We start from the raw sequence: 19,323 nt of genomic DNA on the forward strand, positions 1-19,323 counted from the left end.
GTCGAAGACAACTACTTTATCGAAAATGATATAATAAATGTGCAAAAGTAATGCTCTAATTAAGCTAGTTAATTACTTACTAGTTTAAGGAAAATTCTTTAAATAAGAGCATGTCCGCATGTTTATTTGTTAGATCACATACTGAAGCTTAATATTGTAAATTCAAGGCTGTTAATGGCAAATAAAAATTACTACTTTTAAAGAGATTGTGGTTTAGAGTCTAAAATATCTTTATTGCTATTAACAGAATAGTAGTAGGAGTGGTACAATTTTTTTCTGGTATGATCTCGATCTAATCCTTTTCCCATTTCAACAAACAAAACAAGGCCACCAAAGTTGACGAGGTCGCTCGGAGACTTCAACTGGCAGTCAATCAAGGGCGCAACAATTAATAACTACGCTAACATCGGTTTCAATGAAATATAATCAAGAATCAAAATTTTGAAAGCAAAATTCCAATTACTATTCAAAATGAATATGACACCGGACAACAACTTATCGTTCATGCAACAATATAAATTCCAGGTAATATACCTACTTTTCAAGTTTGATCAACGCAAGTGCTCCGGAGGCCGGAGATGTCAATCGGACCAACTCATTCGAGTTTGATCTAATATGCTCGGGTTATTAAGATACGGGTCATTTGAGTTAAAAAAATTTTAACCCTAATTCTTAATTTTTGGATTTTAAGATAATCCATTAAACTTATAATAAATGAACACACACACACATGATGTTATTCTACTCGAAACTAAAATTTTAGCTCGTAAAATTTATTTATTATGATAAATATAAAAGTAAAAATTAAAAATATAACTTTCAAATGATGAATCAAAATATATTTTTACGTACAGTTGAAAAAAATATTTGACTACTTATTAGTACAAATTAAACGTGATGCATCTGATTAAGGGAGTAGTATATATAAAAAAATCCAACAACAAAATTCTCTTTCTTTTATTTTCACCCTCAAGTGCGACAAGTCAGGTGGAGTTATGTCTGTGACATACTACACCTTAATAATTTCCAGTAATATAAGGGAATTTTTGTTCTATCAGAAATCTAAAAATAAATAAAACATTAAATGATATGCTTTTGTATGGAGTACATGAAATGCTTTACTCTTAGAAGAAGAAAAAAACTTATACTAGTACTATGCGTTATCTGAAATTATGAATCACGGTGAGCTGAATTTCTTGTTTGTTTTTATTGAGGAATGTTAGATTCAAAGGTAGACGGAAGAAAGAATGTATGATAAGGTTTGCATTTTAGGCCTCCAACAATATGCTTATTTTATATATGCCACAAACAAAAAAATGAAAAAAAAAAACGAAAAACAAAAAGAAGGAAGAGAAGAAGAAAAGAAAAAGAAAAGGCTAGTGATTGGCAGTGAAGTGAGTGATCGAAGCGAACTTAGCCAGCTCCTGTGGCAGAAACGGCCCTGCGCCGTCTCCGCCCATGCCGAGAAAATCCCTCGTGAAACCATGCAAGCTCACCGAATTAGCGGCGCCACCGAGACTGTTGCTGAAATTCATGATATTATTAGCGGCCGGATTCTCAAACACCTGATGCAGCTCGCTTCTGTTGGCGGTCATCAGCCCGGCCGTGTTGCCAAAGAAGGCCGGGCTGCTCTTTGTGGACCCCATCTGCGCTGCTTTCTGCAGTAGCGCCGTGGCGGAGTTGTGGCTGTGGGAGTAGAGTGAAGCCATGGAATCCGGCATCGTGGTCGCGGTCTCGGCCTCCTCCTTCATCATCCCTTGCAGCGGGGATGAGGATAGATTTGCGTAGTTAACCATGGGTGGATTGGAGGCGAAGAGGTTGTTGGACGCCATCTGAACGATGTCGTTTGATGAAGGCATGAACATGTTTGAATTGTGATCGGAGTTGGCCTGATCCAACCAAAGCGACAGCCTCGGCTTCTGCTGATTCGGATTTCCAAAATTCTGAATTCCGCCGTTCATCAGATTTCCACACAAATCATTCAAATTGTTGGGGGTTACAACGACCCTGGCGCTCTCCTCCGCCAGGGCGTCGCAGAAAGCGCGGTGCGTGATGAAACTGTCCTTTCTGCGCAATAAATGATTTATAAATTATTAATGGATAACGCATTAATTGAAATGGAAATGGAAATAGTAATAGTAATAGTAATACCTGGAAAAGAGAGTTCCGCAGTCGCATTTGTACTCTCTGGTGCCGCAGGTCTTGGAGTGAGCCTTCCAATCCGACTGCACTGCGTATTTCTTAGAGCATTTCTCGCACTTCCACTTCTTCTCGCCGTGCTTGCGGCTGAAGTGCTTCTTGATCCCGGTGAGGTCGCCCAGGGCCCGGCCCGGCTCGTGGTGTACGCAGCTCTTCTCCGGACAGATGTACACCTTCTTCTTGATTTGGTCCTTGTTAGCTCTTTGCTTCAGCTTCCATGGCAGATTGTGGCCTCTCCTGTGCAGTTGCAGATTCTGGTCTCGCTGGAAGCCTTTGTTGCAGATTTCGCAGATGAATCTGTTGGTCGCCATAAGCGTCTTTGGCGAGAGCGCGATGACTTCCGCATCTGGATCTATGTATGTATGTATGTATAAAATCATCAATATGTATTTATATAGGTATGAATTGAATTGAACTGAATTGAATTAATACCTGGTGTGCCGGGGAGATTTCTTCGCTTTTTAGCAGAAGGGGGTTTGGAGTTAGGGTTTATTTGGGGAGAAAATACATCAGCAGACATCATTTGATTAAGTGTAAGAGTAAAACAAACAAGCTCTCCAAATACAAACAGATGGATGCTTTCGTGTTATTCCAAACTAAGGATAGACGAAAACACACAGGAACAAGACCACAAATTATAGTATACTAGTTTGTAATAAGGTTTTGAAACACACCACAAGAATACAACACAAGAATGACTTAATTTCGACGTCTTGCTCACAGAGATCTGTTGGAGCCTTTGTTTGATTTCAACATAAAAACACCAAAAAATACCACTCAAAGCTAAAGAGAATATTTCCGAACAATCCCCTCTCTCTCTCTCTCTGGCAATTAAGCTTCCCCTTCTACTTCCTATCTCTTTATCTCTTAAATTCAAAATTGGTCAGCCATACAAATAGCAGATGGGGCCATCTCTCTCTCTCTCTCTCTCTAGATAGATAGATACACTTGTTTGTACGTACACATTGGCTGTATGCTGCTTGTAACCAGAATGTGTAGAGCTGTGTGTCATCCGTAGTTTTTCGAGCTGATTTATTAATTTATTATATTATCGACACCCTATAAATATTACAATATATGTATTTCCCTTTATACTAGTAGTAGTATAAAAGTATTGGACGTTACTAGTAGTTTGTTTAAATTTTTCAATAGTTTCTATAGGTATGACAATTGACCATATGCTGCATGCATATATTTCTTTTTCGTTTTACTCTAATTTTTTGAATCGTTCCAAATTGGACAATAAGTAATTTTTCACTTACATGTAAATTTTTTCAGTCATAAAATTAGCACGTATTTCATATTGAACTCCAATGCAGTCCCCTCTTTATATACCTATGATTAATAACTACGTACATTTGATATTTTAAATACTAGAAGTATATATACATGTCGATAAGGGTAAATATATGGAACCAAAAATTGGAAAAGGCGTGCCTAAAAGAGAGTGAGAAAGGTCAAACGGGGAATGGTTTTAAGTTTCAACTTTTTGAAAAACATAGGGCTCTGTGACATGTAGGCTAATATATTTCTTATTTCAATACTTTTGGGTTCACACTTATAGATCTCAAAGAAACAATATAGTAGTGAAAAAGGCAGTAATATGTAAAAAGTGTGTTAGCTTTTCTTGCTCGTGTGTTCGCGAATAAAATCATTACGACATAATTAAAGGTTTGAATTTTTATTCGATAATTGCAGTATTTCCTATTGTTTGTGATAAAGTAATTTACAAGTGCATCAACACTGTCAGAATGAGTTTTCGCAATTCCCGATGATATTTCAGCCACCCGTGACCTAAGGGACCCATTTTTAATCTCAAGTATGAGACGAGTATGATCATTTATGCCATGTAATGTAAGTATATTTGAATCACTTGGAGTATTTGTTCAGAGAAATGACGAATTATACTACTGTCTACTCATAGCATAAAAATAGTCAGCTTTAACAAATTTATAACATATATAAACTTATTGAACATTCAATTTGTTAGGAGAAATGGAGAATTATACTACTCATAGCATCAAAATTGTCAGGTAATTTAATTTTAGTATTCCAGCTAAAATTAAGGGACTTAAACGAAAGCTTCCCAAAAAATAAAATATTAAGTACTAGGACAGCTGTGTTCTTAACTTAAAATTATTTCTCTTTGTACCCTCAATTTTGATATTTAAAAAAATTTCTAATACAATTATGTGAATAATTGCGTCTCTAATTTTGTATTCTTATAACATAAGTTTCTTGTAGTTAATGAAGTTGAATTACCACACTCGTAACACATAAGTTCAATGTGCTATATTAAAACAACATAATTTTAGATTGGTAAAGCATATGAGAGCATCCACAATTCGTACCCCTTTCTATATCCCAATTCAAACATCTCTTTTATTGCATCACAATGCCTCTCAATTTCTACATCATCTCTTGTAACAATTATCAAAGGAATGTCAAACCATTATCAAAGGTAGACTTGTTGTAAGGAAAGATGATACACGATTAGTGGAAAGATTATATGTAGTTGAAAATGAAATTGATAGGATTCAGAATAAAATGATGCCTTTCCATAAGTACATTGTAATACCTCGTAGACGTGGCAATTGGGGGAAATGATTGACACATCTCACATTGATAGAGTTCATAAATCCCCAATGACATACGCGAGTTATCGTGTGTTAAACAACATTGAAGCATACCAGTCAACAAGACATCCTAATATACAACGGCATGAGAACTATGGGATTGTTCGCCGTCCCAATAGTGCAATGGAACAAGATAAAAATTAGGTCACGTCCATTTATATTTCAATTTGTTAAGTTTCGTTTACAAATTTATTTTTGAGATTAACTTGATTGTTAGTTATACCAAATTTGGACCATTGAATATCTTGACGCTTGAGTAGCTTGAAAATACTTACTTATTTTACTTTTTATAAGTTGAACTTGAACCGCTTTTTAAAGCCTATTGAACCATAAATATTCCTAACTTGATTTTATGCATAAAAATTATAAAACTATAGGCTTGATTTTAATATGATAAGAGGATACATGCATGTTCCTGAATCCCGATCGTGTCATGATTTTACCAGTGGTTTATTCATTTTCAACACAAGCTTGAATTTTCTTCATAAATTTTGTGGTTCACAATATATTGAACTTAATCAAGAGGAATCATATATATCCATATAGTGATATTGATGTGGTCCATCAATCTCTATTCTCTCACTCAATAACATATAGTAGTATTTTTTAATGGTGAAAAGAATATTAGTATTATCTACAATATAGAGGTTTGAAATATATACTATCAAGATATGCCTATAATAAAGAATTAGATAAGCAATATATAAATTTAACTGCTTTTGGCTGCAAGCACTTGGATCTTACTACAAAACGAATTATTCTCCTCTCACATGTCCCACTACCATACCCATATCTAAATCACACTAATTCTATTCTCTCTCTATGTATCATGATTCTATGCCTAATTTGTATACTTTGACTAATTGTTTGTAAGTTCACTGCAAATAACGCTAATTTAATTTGTGTTTATAATTATACTACCGACGTTTCAAAAAGTATTTTTATTGTTGGTGTTCCAAATAAAATAATGAAATACAAACGGAAACGTTTTAAAAGAACAAAAAATTAAAATAATTTGTCTCAACTTATGGATGTTTTCTTTTGCATCCTAAATTGTATAGTTATTTTTAAAAAAAAATTCAACGCATATAATTGTGTCTCTATTTTGAGTTCTCAAAAGATACGTTTTTTAATGGTTCTTGGTTTGATTAATAATTTGGTTGTCAATATAAATGTCTTGAGATATATTAATATACTGATCAGTGATTATCGAATGCTAATGTTAATCATCATCAAATTCTTACTAGGCCAAAAGTTTGGAATAAATTGCATGAAAATAATAAAATACAAGCACTTGTTGCTTAATTATACTATGTCTATATGTAAATTAGTAGGTGATGAATAATTAATTAATTAGACATGCACATGCATATGTACGTAGGGACATATTGGACCTAAAAATTTGCCTACAAAAATCAAAATAAGCCCTGATTTCGAGGGTGAAATTATAATTGACGGATTAAGATTTGATTTGCTGTCGTCCGACCACATACGACATTACTTCCATCCATAACTTTCCTATTCCCTATATATAACTCTTCTACGTAACACAATATTTATTCTTTAATTTGATGTGCTGCAAATTTTTAATTGATGATGAGAATTATTAGTTGAAAATTTGCAGCCTAAAAACGCGTTCTAATGTTGCATTTTCAAGGCGCCTATAGAAATTAGTAAAACCCTACTACCAAGAAATTTGGGTCCATCATCAAACCCTATGCAATTCCTTATACGAATTAATATATTACGACCTTTAATTTCGGGTTTATGCATACACATAAACAAGTTTGGTATTTAGATCTTCTAACATTATTTGATCGAGAGAACCCTAGAATGGAGAGAGCAAAGTTAAATATCTAAGAATTAAATATAATTTAATAAATAAATAAATAATATATTACTAATATTCAAATTGCACTAGCATTTGTTAGGCACGATGATCACAATTGAACTACAATAGTATAACATAACATTGAAAGTCAAATTATGTTTAAAAAATACGACAAAAATACATAATAAAAATATGATACTACGCAGATAATTGCTAATGTTCATATATTTAAATATAAAGTGAACTACGAATTCAATCATGTTTTAATTCATCAGTTAAATTCGTAAAGAATAATAAGTGAGAGAAACAAATTTAGTTTTATTGTAAGTTTTATACAAATATATTTACTAGTATAAAAGATAAGATTTTTAAATAAAATATAATATCTCCCTCCTTTAAAATAGAAACTATTTCTATTTTAATTAGTCTCTTAAAATTAAAATTTTCTATTTTAGAAAAAAAAAATCACTGGAAGAGTGGTAACACAAAAAGTGGCAACACAAATGGTGATCATTTAAATGGAAACTGGTCAAATAGAAAGAGACATTTAAGATTGGTAATAATAACAATATTATGTTCATATAGTAATGAAAGAAAAATAACACAAATAATGGTCATTGAAAACCAGTAAAGTAGAAAGAGACATTTAAGATTGGTAATAATAACAATAATATGTCCATATGGTAATGAAAGAAAAATGAAACACAACAGTGAAGTTTATGATTATTTTTTGTGACAATGTGAAAAAATATAAAAAAGTATTAATCTCAACACAAGTTGCACGTTTGCCCATGACAAACAATTCCATTTGATTACACATGGGGTTGTCTAATATTAATAAGTTTAGAAAAAAAATAAAGATGAGTATCCAATGCTCAATTTCTCTACTCAACCTACACGTCCACATCATCCCCCCTTCCCCCTCAACAAAATCCCATTCAAATTTATATTTTTAATACCCTCAAGACTCGAGGTTTATGATATATTTGATGGAAAAAAAAATTACTCCATTAGATAAGAATGTCAATTAACCCAATTTATACTCCAAACCCACTGACTAATGATATTATAATCTTTTAAAATAGATCCTACATATACAACAAGTTTATTTGTAATACTAGTACCCAAAATACAGAAATAAGTAAATAGGTCAACTTTCTGGAGATGCACTAAAATTTATGGAACAATAAAATGAGTTCGGACCTAAAGAAGTGGGGTTCATTTTTCAGGTTAATTGAACATTTTCATCAAGCAATCCAAACAAGATATGAGAAGAGATGCAAAAACATGGCCGCTCAAAAGCATCCTCTCTCTCCACATGATTAAACACTGGCCCATGTCAGAATTATTAAAATCAAGATATTATATTTTTAAATTTGTTTCAATTTTATTATCTCAAAAATTTATTATTGACGTTACTAATTTTATAATTTACATAAATATCAAAACTTAGATCTATTTTTTAGCTTTATAATTTTAAATAAATGAACAAAAGAATAAATCAAGCTATGATTTATATGTAATTTAAAATTTAATGATTTCAATAACTATTATTTAGTTATATATTTATTTTAAAAAATATTATTGACTTAATTATTTTATAAATTATATAAACATTAAAATTAGTTTTTTTTTATATAACTTCGAATAGTAAATAAATAAATTCAAGTTTTGATTTTTATGTAATTTGTAGATCAATGACATCCATAACAATTTTTAAAGTATTAGAATTCATACTAATTAAATGCATAAAATAAAATAAATAGTGCCAACACCGACTAAATTAGAGCGATGTTCAGTGATGTTGTACTCGGATAAGTTGTACAGCATAATAGGTATTTCTCCGTGTGTGTTAAGCGATCAGATTTTGGAAAATAAAGGTGTTGGGATAATCTTTTATTAGATCTGTATATTTAAAATACACGAAATCCTGAAATTCATCAAACAAATATACCAAGTAACATGGGTATGACTATCTTGGCCTGAAGCTGTTGGCATATAATAAAATTATGGACTCTGTATAATGGTGGGTGATCAATCCCAATCTTGCTAATCAATTATTTATTACAAATTCTGTATTAACAATCTTGGTTAAATTGCCCCCTAGTTATGATTTAGGGGGCCAATATTAACAAGAAGTAAAATATCACCACCTATTATTATTGTTTAATCACCCAGCTGACTCTGGTGATAACTAATTAAACAGTATCTTACTCCATTTATTATATCGGATTTACCAACATACAACACCAATTACAATTTTCAAACTTCAGTTCTAAATAGAATTATAGAATCTAAGTCAATATTATTGCGAGGAGAATTCTCTGAAACAATCTCACAGGCGATCAAGACTTGTTCAACATAAAAGCTTAAACCTTGACCAACAACAAGTTTTATCTAAAGCACACTGCAACAAAAACACTCATTACGACATTTTTTAATGCAATTAATGACATTAATAGTACGTGTTTCTAAATATATCACCAATGCTTCAAAAAGTGTCATTATTATTAGTGTCCCAACTAAAATTAGAGGACACAAATGGAAGTGTCCTAAAAAAGCAAATATTTTAAGTTAACCTGTCCTTCATTTAGGAACCCTTTGATTTGCGTCATAAATTATTGTTATTTTTTAAAAATTACAACACAAGTAATTGCGTTTCAATCTTTGTGCCCCTAAACAATGGAGTAAGTTTTTTGTAGTGGCATATCAATACAAAGTACTACGATCCCTATAGTTTACCTTTCCATTTTTTCTTAAAGTTAAGTTTCATTACATCTAGTCAGCAAATAATGAGAGTTGTGTGTAAAATTCACAACTGAAGAACATTGAATGTGATGCGCAAACAATAAACAGCAACACAACAAAACAAAACAAATTGTTGACAACGAAAAAGCAAAAAAAAGAGACATGCAAACAAGGAGAAAATTAGCTGGAAACAAGTTAAGTCACCATTGTTTGATACTTTGATGTTCCCTTGAACGGTTGCATGTATGCATAAAGAAAGGCACATCACAAGAATATATATATATATATATATATATTAACAGTATATTTCAAAAATTGAAATTTGCCTTCTTCATTTTTTCAGCCTACTTATAATTATAATCTACGTTATATATATATCTCCATCAAATGTCTATAAGCATGCACATTGCATGGTAAATCTTTGCAGTCTTGAAAAGCACATCTCAATTCATTGATTGGTCTTACACTGCTTCGTTTCCCCCATCTTAAGTTATTTTGTTTGCATAAGTTTACTATAAAATCATCTTATTAGTTCACTACTATATGTTTAATATATTTTAATTTATTTAAAATTGATAGAGATTATTTTATGCTTAATTGGTGCATACTGTACATTGATAAGGTACTACACTCCTCTTTTACTTATTTATGGATTCATATATAAATCTATAATCATGGGGTTAGACAAGACAATAACTATGGGTCTCTTTAAAAAAATTTATTCATGGAACTAAAAGTATATAGGTACCACGATTAATATTTTTAACGAAAATCACTTGAAAATTAAATCCATAATCAAACAAATAAAAGGTTATTGTCAAAACATATGTTTGCTTTAATAGAATGAACGTACAAAAATTTGTATTCAATACAAGTAGCCTAGTATTCCCTCCATCCCGAAAAAGATGACACATTTTTAGTTGGGATGTGATTTTAGGAGTTATTGGTTTATGTGTTTAATTGGAGAGGAAAAAAAAGAAGATAGGGGTGAGTATTAAATAGAGAGAGAAAGAGAGTTGAATATTTTAATTGTAGTGTGAAAAAAGTGGTTGAATGTATTAATTCGAAATGAATTTTCAAAACATAAATGTGTCATCTTATCTGGGACAAACCAAAAAGAAAATTGTGTCATCTTAATTGAGACGAAAGGAGTAGTAGTTTTTCTCCATTTAACTGTCGTACCAACTAAATTGCGCTTCATTAATATACGCAAGTAAGTAGTGCTTGTCAAACAAATATGTATACATTTTAGCATAGCAAAAATTTTTGTGGATTATCCACCTGAAAATTATACTCCTATAATTTATTAATTATAATTAGAGTTTATCAACTACCATCATAATTTAACTAGCGCATGAGAATCACAAAATGCAATTTCGACTGCAAATAAGAATACCCTATAGAGGCTTAAAATTGATGCAAGATATTAAAAAAGTTAACACTTTCTTTAATTTGGAATGAGCTACTGAGTGATTAGAGAACATGGGCTTTCATAAATAAAATAGGAGTAGTAAATAAGCCCAATAAATAACAAACCCAAATTATTGCTCCATTGGGATCGGATGAATAAACACCTTACGAAAAAGTCCTACATTTCATCACAACTGTCCATCAATATTTATTTCCAAGGATGTGTGGGTAATAGTAAATACTTACTACAGTAAAAAATTTCCAGAGAGGGGAAAGCAAGCAAAAATCTTATAATAACCCATGACCACTCCAATTATTTCACACTCAGATTGTTACACTCGGATTGCCCAAAACTTAGGAAATCTCATTATGTGATTATGATATACTATTCTTGTAGCAAATAGAAATATCACTATGCTAATATAGTGGAAATTGACAAGGAATAAACTTTTTTATTTTGCTGGTAGAAATGATGAGACATCTCCTGCCTTGAACCATTACTAGATGGATTTTCCATTATGACTTTACTTCATATGAATGTTACCTTGGATCATACTACAAGGTATGGCAAACTCAGGTACGATAGTGCTATTTATAAATTTTGTTCCCATTATTATCAACTAAAAACATGAGCACAAAATTGGTGGTAGCCTTTAACTTACTCTCTAATTTTTTTTAACTGCGTATATGAGTTCTGACTTCTAAATTTAAATATCATATTTCTTTATAAGCAAGTTTTTGGAATTCACCTGTTATGTGTAGCATGCATGGTACTATTTTACTAGGTTTGTTTGACCCAAATTATTTGATCTGTACATTTACAATTTTACATGGTCTAATAGTGTTATCTTTATACAAGTATATTAGGATGTGGATTTGTAAAGTTTGTCATTTCCAAATGTGTGCTTAAATTTATATCCTATGCTATCATCACATGCTCAGATTGTTGAGACTGATAATGAAGTGGGTTGGTATAAAGTTTGAGCACCTCTATATTTTGATCTAATTAGCTTTGTAGTATTATAATTATTAGTATGGAATATATATAGCTAGGATTCTTAATCTATTTTGATTAATCAAATCTTCACTGGCATTGTAATCTCTCCCTGTTAATGGATCAGATAAAGAAGCCATTTCCGCGAGGCTGATCTCTTGGATCATCCTTGAGCCTGTTGAGTAGCATTTTGTTTTACGACGCACTGATGCCATATAAAGAAATTGTATTTATGATTCATTGTACAACCACCCGCACTAAGCATTTGCAATTAATGTCATGACTTGATTGCTCAAGAGTATTTATCTTTTCTCTTTTAATTAATGTCCCGTGTCCATTAGTCAAAATCCCGACTCCAAAATCAAATAATAATAATAAAAGATTATGTTTACTAATGTTGTACAAGGATTTAATATGATGTCGTAATAGGTTGCTTCACACGCAATACGTGTGGCCACCACGAAAATCACAATATATAATATCCTTTTAGACTAATTCATTTGATAGAGAATAGACCTAGTCTCATTCATTTTATTGAGTTGATTTTCCTGGTACACTTTTACTAAAAAATTCCTTAATATGTCACCACTAACGATATCCAATATTAAACAAATTAAATATTACCGACCTTGGCGCACAATATTTATATACACGTTGTTTCTACTTAATATTGAATGAGTACGATATAAAATTAAGTTTAGGTTCGACCAACCAATTTCATATATTGTTTAAGAAGACTAAACACCAAACTATTGCATACTTGGGTTCTAGTGGATGTTAGATTTGATTATATTCATTAATTTCAAATTGTGAGCAAGAATCTTACTTATTCGTAAATAAAGTACTAGAATGGTCATACAAGTTGTATAGTTATTTCTCTTTATACAATGAATTTATTACGAAATAGATCAACATAGAAAAAAAATTCACACCAATTAATACAAATACATTTCGTGGACTGAAATTCAAAAATAAAATATATGGTAGTAGTAGGTAGTGCAAGTTTGGAACTAGCATTGTGGAAGATCGGCTGGCGGTGGAGGCAACGTTGTGTCCGGCGTGGGCCCATTCTCGATGATAAAAGCATTAGCCAGACCCCACGGCACGTGTCCATCTATGTGACAATGCACGAACCATACACCTGAAAATGAAAATAAAATACGCCTCAATTAATTTTGTATATTTAGATAACTCATCCCTAGTGTAAAATAAATAATTACCTGGATTATTAGCCCGGAACCTGATGACCACCCATCCTAAGCTAGGAACGACAACGGTATTCCGCTCCTGCGGATTGACCAAGTTCAAATTGGCACCATCAGTTTGGGGATTGTAGTTCCCCAGCCCTTGTCCAACCACGTAAAAATTAAGGCCGTGCAGATGCATCGGATGATCATCTGACGACAGCACCGCCGTATTATGAAGTACCATCTCCACCGTCGCGTTGTACTTGAACTGCTTCACTCTCGTCCCCTTCTCCGTCGCAAACAACGCCGGGTTCTGCGTGTTGTTCGGGTTATTGTAGTCGAACGTCACCGGTGGGTTGTCCGGGAAGTCGGCGGTGTAGACCCCACTCACGTTGTTCACGTAGGCCTCCATGATCGAAATCCCCTGTGGCAGCTCGAACGATACGTTGTTCATCGACGCCGCTACTTCCTGCCCGCCCGGCCCGACACAGACCCCGCTCGGGTTGCGGCACGCGACCAGGCCTAGCCCGGTAGTCACAAACATGCGCTCGTCTATCTCCAGTGGGACCGGGGTCCAGTGCGGGCTGCTGGTCAAACCGGTCAAGCTGCTCAAAAACCTGTTCGCTATCTCCGTGTCGTTTCTGCTGGGCATTACGGGCAATAGTGGTGTCGAATTCACCGGGGCCCCCACGTACGACATGATGGCGGTGGTCGATATGTTGACGTAGGGAGCGAGCAGTGGGATCACGAACGCGCTTGCTGCCATGTAGTAGCGATTTACCGGTTGATCGGCCGTCATAAGCGCGTCCACGGTCTGCCCCGGTGCTAAAACCAACACGTCGGTGTTGTAGGGGTCGGTGTAGGACGCGTCCACGGCCACCACTGTGAAATTGTGGTTGGCGATCTTGAAGAATAGCGGAGTGTTGAGTGCAGCGTTGATTACTCGGAGAAGATAGGTTCTTCCTTGTACCAACGTAAACCTAACAGTGTCTGTAAAAAAACAGAGTCAAATAATCGCGGGCAGAAGGAGTACTATTTATTAAAATAGTAAATTTGATATATATGTGCACTTACTATTTGAGGAGCATGGGTAGAGATCACCGGGCTGACCGTTAATAGTAAAAGCATTAGAAACATTAGGCGCACCCCCTGTTGAGACAGCTTCCTCTTCCACATCCATGATATCAGCATTCCACCATTCACCTGCACCCACAAATATACGATCAATATTCACCTAGTATTACATAATTTTAATTAATGAATTGAATATGAAATATTATACTGACCAAGAACAATTGGGATTTCACGGAATGGCGTTGGGAATGGGTATGTGCGACCGGGTGCGGGTCGGATTATTATGGCTCCATGAACCGTGGCTCGGAGTGCTTTGAAATGTGCATGCCACAAGAGACTTCCTTCTTGGCGGGTCACGTTGAATCTGTAGGTGAAGCTTTGACCGGGCCGGATCGGGCATTGCGTAACGTATTCGGGCCCATCGGCCCATGCGCTCAGTAGCTGGAACACCCCATGCCTGTGCCATTACACAATTATTTACCCAAAATATATAATTATTACAAATGCTAGCCTCTAATTTTAGCGATTAAGATTGTTTGAAAATATCGTTTATTGGTCGATTAGTTAATCAATAAGGAACGACGGCCAGACCTAGTCCATGTGTATACGCACGATTCCTATATAAAGATTGTAGTTTGACGTAAGAAATTTTGTAGTATACATGTGGATCATCAGTTCATTTTAATATATCATGATTGTATAGACTATATTAAATTAACCAACAACTAGATGGGTGGTAGGTTTTGCAAAATCCATAATAAGTATTGCATTGAAATTTCATTTTTTTAATTTATTTTTATTTATTTATGATATAAAAATCAAGTCGTGTGTCAGTGTCTAAAAATAATACTCCACTAAATCTTTCACTTTATATATAATCAAAATAAAAAAGATTATATAAGTATAGATGAAATGACATACCAATGAATTGTGACATTATATGGTGATACGTTATTAACACGAACAACAAGTGTATCACCATCTTCAGCTACAATAGTTGGTCCAGGAAGACCGCCATTGACCGCAGTGATCACTTGATCTCGGCATAACCGATTCACAGTAACATTTCCCACCTGCAATTTAGCTTGTTAAATTTGTTCACTCCCAATAATCAAATTGTAACTCAATCAATTATGGTTACTCAGGTTTTGACTGCATGCACAATATATGTTGCATAATAGAAATTGAAAAGGAACACACTGAATAAATAAATCAATTACATTAAAAGTATGTCGAACAATTCGAGCAGAGGCAAATGATGAAGAGCAAGCCAAAAGAGCTAAAGCCAAAGCTAAAAGCAATAAGGAGCGACGCATTGCTACGTATAGTAATAAAGATATGAATGAATAAATGAAAGGTATAAAAATCTCAAATATGAAGGAGGTGGATTGATTTTGAAGAGATGGATTGGTGAAGAAAGTTAAGCAGATGAGTGCCTATTTATACCAAAAAAAATATGATGGACTTGGTCGTCGATTGATAATTGTTCAAAGTCTGGTTTTGTGAAGAGTGTATATATGTAATTTTATACACTAGAGATGAGAATTAATGTGTATAAAATAATGGTAAAATGTTAGATTTTCCATTGATTATGTGATGTAGCGTGTGGAAGAACAAATATCCTAAGTTGTTAATTATGGCCGAAGCTAATAGAGAATTTGGTTGCAACAGAAGCTTCATATCATCATCAAATGAATTGAATACACTTTTTAAATGCATAATGTCAAAGTGGTTACGATTTTCATTCAGAACCGTGTTCTCTTGTCATTGTTTTGACCAGCTCTTTCTTTTTACTATTATTACTAGTACTATTTTTGGTCTTGGTTATTCGTTTTCCAATTACTTCAAAATACTAGTAACATTTTTTTCGTGTAAACACAATTTATGATCAAATGAACTGTAATTACAATGCATATGTTTGTAATTAATTAGGTCTATTTTTGCTAACGAGGAAGTTGCAATTTTGATGATTGTATTGGAAGATTGATGTCAAAATCTTCAAATCATTATTTATTCTAGTATGTCAACGCCCAATCTTCTTTTCTTATCCGCGTTTTCGGATGGATAATCATTATTTTTATTGTTTAAGTTTGACTGCACATCATATAATACCAGAGACCATGATTGCAATATTAAAATTTAAAACTCATCTAAATATTTCGTGTAACCCGCTGTCTCGTACTGATTATGGAATATAACAGCTTTTGAAATTAAATATTTAAATGCATTAAAATGGAGTAAGTACTCCCCCTCCGTCTCATTAAATATGCAACATTTGTTTTTCGGCACATGATTTTATGTAGTGTTGTTTTGTGAATTAATGAAGAGAGAGTAAAGTAAGAGAGAAGAAAAAGTAGAGAGAGTATTGTTTGCATTATTAGAAACGTTTCATTTTTAATAGGACAGACTAAAAAGGAAAACGTTTCATTTCTAATAGGACAGAGGGAGTATTTGTTTTACCAACTTCGAGATTTGAGCGACTTAAGTTTTTCCGAAATTTGAGCGAATTAAGTTAGATGCAGATTGGAAGCAATAGCTTATCATTACCAAACTGTATAATAAAAACTTAAAAAGAAAAATACGGATATTGAATCACCGGAATCAATAATAATCTAACTATTATACCCTTCCTCCTTTAAAAATATGAAATAGTATTTCCTATTTAATTTGTTTTTCGAAATTATAAATTTTTTCTTTTTAGATATTTTTCTATCTAATAAGGTACTCATTCTCAATTAATAATATTTTAGTTACATTCTTCTCATCTCTCTCACTTTATTAATTGTGAATTAAAACTCATGCTTCTTTAAAAGTTTATAATTTAAGAGATGGATCGAAGTATAATTTCTAATTTTATAGGACGAAAGGAGTATAGTGGATCAAAGGAGAAATAATAAAGTACTGGATTGTAAGCATGTAGGAATTTACTAGGGGTGGCAAATCGTGCGTGTCGGGTCGTTATCGTGTCGACACAATAACGACACGAATACGATAACAACAGACACGAACACGACCCGTTAAGAAAACCTCAAACACGAACACGAACACGACCCGCTACCCTCAGACACGAACACGACACGAACCCATTAACGACACAAACCGTTTCGGGTAGGGCTGGGGAAAAATACCGAAAAAATGATATATCGCTCGTATCGTATTGAAAAATATCGAAAAATTATCGAATTTTCGATATATCGTAATTTTCGATACGATACGATATCGTATCGTAAGTTTTCGATACGATAACGATATGAATTTCCTTATATCGCGATATATCGTTTTATATCGAAAATACGATATATATCGAAAATTTTCGATATATCGATATTTTATTTTCGATATATATCGATATATATCGAAATTTTCGATATATATCGATATTTAACGATATATCGAAATATCGATACGATAACGATATGAAATTTTTTTATATCGAAAGTTCGATATATCGAAATTTTCGATACGATAACGATATGAAATTCTTTCATATCGATATTTTCGATACGATACACGATACAACGTTTTCGATACGATATATCGTATCGACCCACCCCTAGTTTCGGGTCAACACGACACGAACACGACACGAACCCATTAATGACATGAAAATAAGTATTGAAAAATGAAAATAATAAGAATAATAATATTAAAATATTATGTGTTAATAAGAATAATAATATTAAAATATTATGTGTTAACGGATAACACGAACACGACACGAAATTTTCGTGTCCTTAATGGGTCGACCCGATAAGGACACAAACACGATAAGCTCTGACCCAAACCCATTAATTTCGTGACGGTTCGTGTCGTGTTATCATGTCGTGTCAAAAATTGTCAGCCCTAGAATTTACTTGCTCAAGGCTAATGTCAAAAGGGTTATTATAACTAAAGGATTGCTTCACGATTATATATAAAGGGTTGAAAATGACAGTAATAAAAATGAGTATTTTGTGATTTGAATTCCTCCATCTAGAATATGAATATCAATGTTTGGTAATTTTCCAAGGATGTCAAATCTACGGAGCCACCAAGTGATCACCTACTATCCTTAATTTATACTCCGAGTTGAAATTTAAATCACCATCCAAATTGGACGACTTATTTAATCTTTATGGTTCTAGAATTTGAATTCGTAGACTTATTAATTTCTTGACAATTCAGATATTTAATAAAAAGTATTTGGATTAAATATATTTCTTTAACTGTAATGGGACTTATATAAGAATGGTGACAAAATACATCTTGTAAAAGAGAGTAGTTGTGTACTTCCTATGAAAATTTCTTCCTATCGGTTTGACTTTTGTGTTTGACGTTGCTCCTAGTCTTATAATTATAGAGCACACACTCTATTTCACTTTTATTTAAAATATTCCTTTCATATTCTGAATTTTCGGGTACATTGAAATTAATTTATTGTCAATATATATGTTGTTAATATATAGTATTATACTATAATTAAGTGATTATGATTAAAAATCAATTCATCCCAGAAAATAATTCTCTATATATTTTTTTATAGGATATCATAATTAAAATATAGTTCAGACTTCTTTTTATTTAGAGTGAACTACAAAAACAGTCTGACTATGGATTTATGACAATAGTCCATGGACTTTAAAAATATCTCTAGTGACTACTGGTTTATTTCAAAATTGGTCATTTTGCACTGTTTTCTTCCGAAAATGCCCTTTTGGACTGTTGGACAATTTCGTCTTTTCACATTTTAACTGTTTCAATATTATATTATTTCAATGATGTACTAAATCCGATATTATTTCAAATTTTCTTCTTCTTCTTCTTCTTCTTCTTCTTCTTCTTCTTCTTCTTCTTCTTCCCTTTGCCATCCTTCACTTTATTTTTGTATTTCAGTATAGATTTAATTTATAAAATTAAATTTAATATTTAAAATTTTAAATATCAATAAACAATTTTAATTAAAATTATTAATTTATATATTCTTTCTCGTCTCACAGCTATATATATATAAATAAAACTATGCAGCCAACTTACACAAAACTTTGTACTCCCTCCGTCCCGGCTAAGATGACACATTGCTTAGCCGACACGAGATTTTACGAATTATTGGTTAAAGTGTTTAATTGGAGAGAGAGAAGGTGGGTGTAAGTATTAAAGTAGAGAGATAAAGAAAGATAGATATTTTAATAGGAGTGAGAAAAAGTGGTTGAGTGTATTAATTGGAGAGAGAAAGTTACCAAAAAAGGAAATGTGTCATCTTAGTTG

General features: G+C 32.9%; 2 protein-coding genes across 2 annotated transcripts; both read right to left on the bottom strand.

Moving 5' to 3' along the window:
* Window positions 1–1,232: 1,232 nt before the first annotated feature.
* Window positions 1,233–3,056, bottom strand: LOC125203214 (zinc finger protein JACKDAW-like). The gene is made up of 3 exons (XM_048101522.2): window positions 2,632–3,056; window positions 2,152–2,551; window positions 1,233–2,067 (listed from the first exon to the last, which is right to left on the bottom strand). The coding sequence occupies exons 1-3, from the start codon at window positions 2,720–2,722 to the stop codon at window positions 1,377–1,379; spliced, it is 1,182 nt and encodes a 393-aa protein (XP_047957479.1). The 5' UTR covers window positions 2,723–3,056; the 3' UTR covers window positions 1,233–1,376.
* Window positions 3,057–12,688: 9,632 nt separating this feature from the next.
* On the bottom strand, window positions 12,689–15,503 carry LOC125204625 (laccase-7-like). The gene is made up of 6 exons (XM_048103332.2): window positions 15,300–15,503; window positions 15,001–15,152; window positions 14,292–14,536; window positions 14,080–14,208; window positions 13,039–13,995; window positions 12,689–12,959 (listed from the first exon to the last, which is right to left on the bottom strand). The coding sequence occupies exons 1-6, from the start codon at window positions 15,393–15,395 to the stop codon at window positions 12,829–12,831; spliced, it is 1,710 nt and encodes a 569-aa protein (XP_047959289.1). The 5' UTR covers window positions 15,396–15,503; the 3' UTR covers window positions 12,689–12,828.
* Between the last annotated feature and the right edge of the window lie 3,820 nt (window positions 15,504–19,323).

The sequence above is a fragment of the Salvia hispanica genome, chromosome 6 (assembly GCF_029641045.1).
Source record: "Salvia hispanica isolate PSC_SH4W2 chromosome 6, Shi_PSC_v1, whole genome shotgun sequence".
NCBI lineage: Eukaryota > Viridiplantae > Streptophyta > Magnoliopsida > Lamiales > Lamiaceae > Salvia > Salvia hispanica.

Coding starts and splice junctions, on each gene's coding strand:
- LOC125203214 (XM_048101522.2), bottom strand. CDS start 2,722: ATGATGTCTGCTGATGTATTTTCTCCCCAAATAAACCCTAACTCCAAA. Junction 2,552..2,631: donor AAATCTCCCCGGCACACCAG/GTATTAATTCAA, acceptor ATACATACATAG/ATCCAGATGCGGAAGTCATC. Junction 2,068..2,151: donor TGCGGAACTCTCTTTTCCAG/GTATTACTATTA, acceptor TTTATTGCGCAG/AAAGGACAGTTTCATCACGC.
- LOC125204625 (XM_048103332.2), bottom strand. CDS start 15,395: ATGCGTCGCTCCTTATTGCTTTTAGCTTTGGCTTTAGCTCTTTTGGCT. Junction 15,153..15,299: donor TTGTTCGACATACTTTTAAT/GTAATTGATTTA, acceptor GCTAAATTGCAG/GTGGGAAATGTTACTGTGAA. Junction 14,209..14,291: donor TGAAATCCCAATTGTTCTTG/GTCAGTATAATA, acceptor TTGTGGGTGCAG/GTGAATGGTGGAATGCTGAT.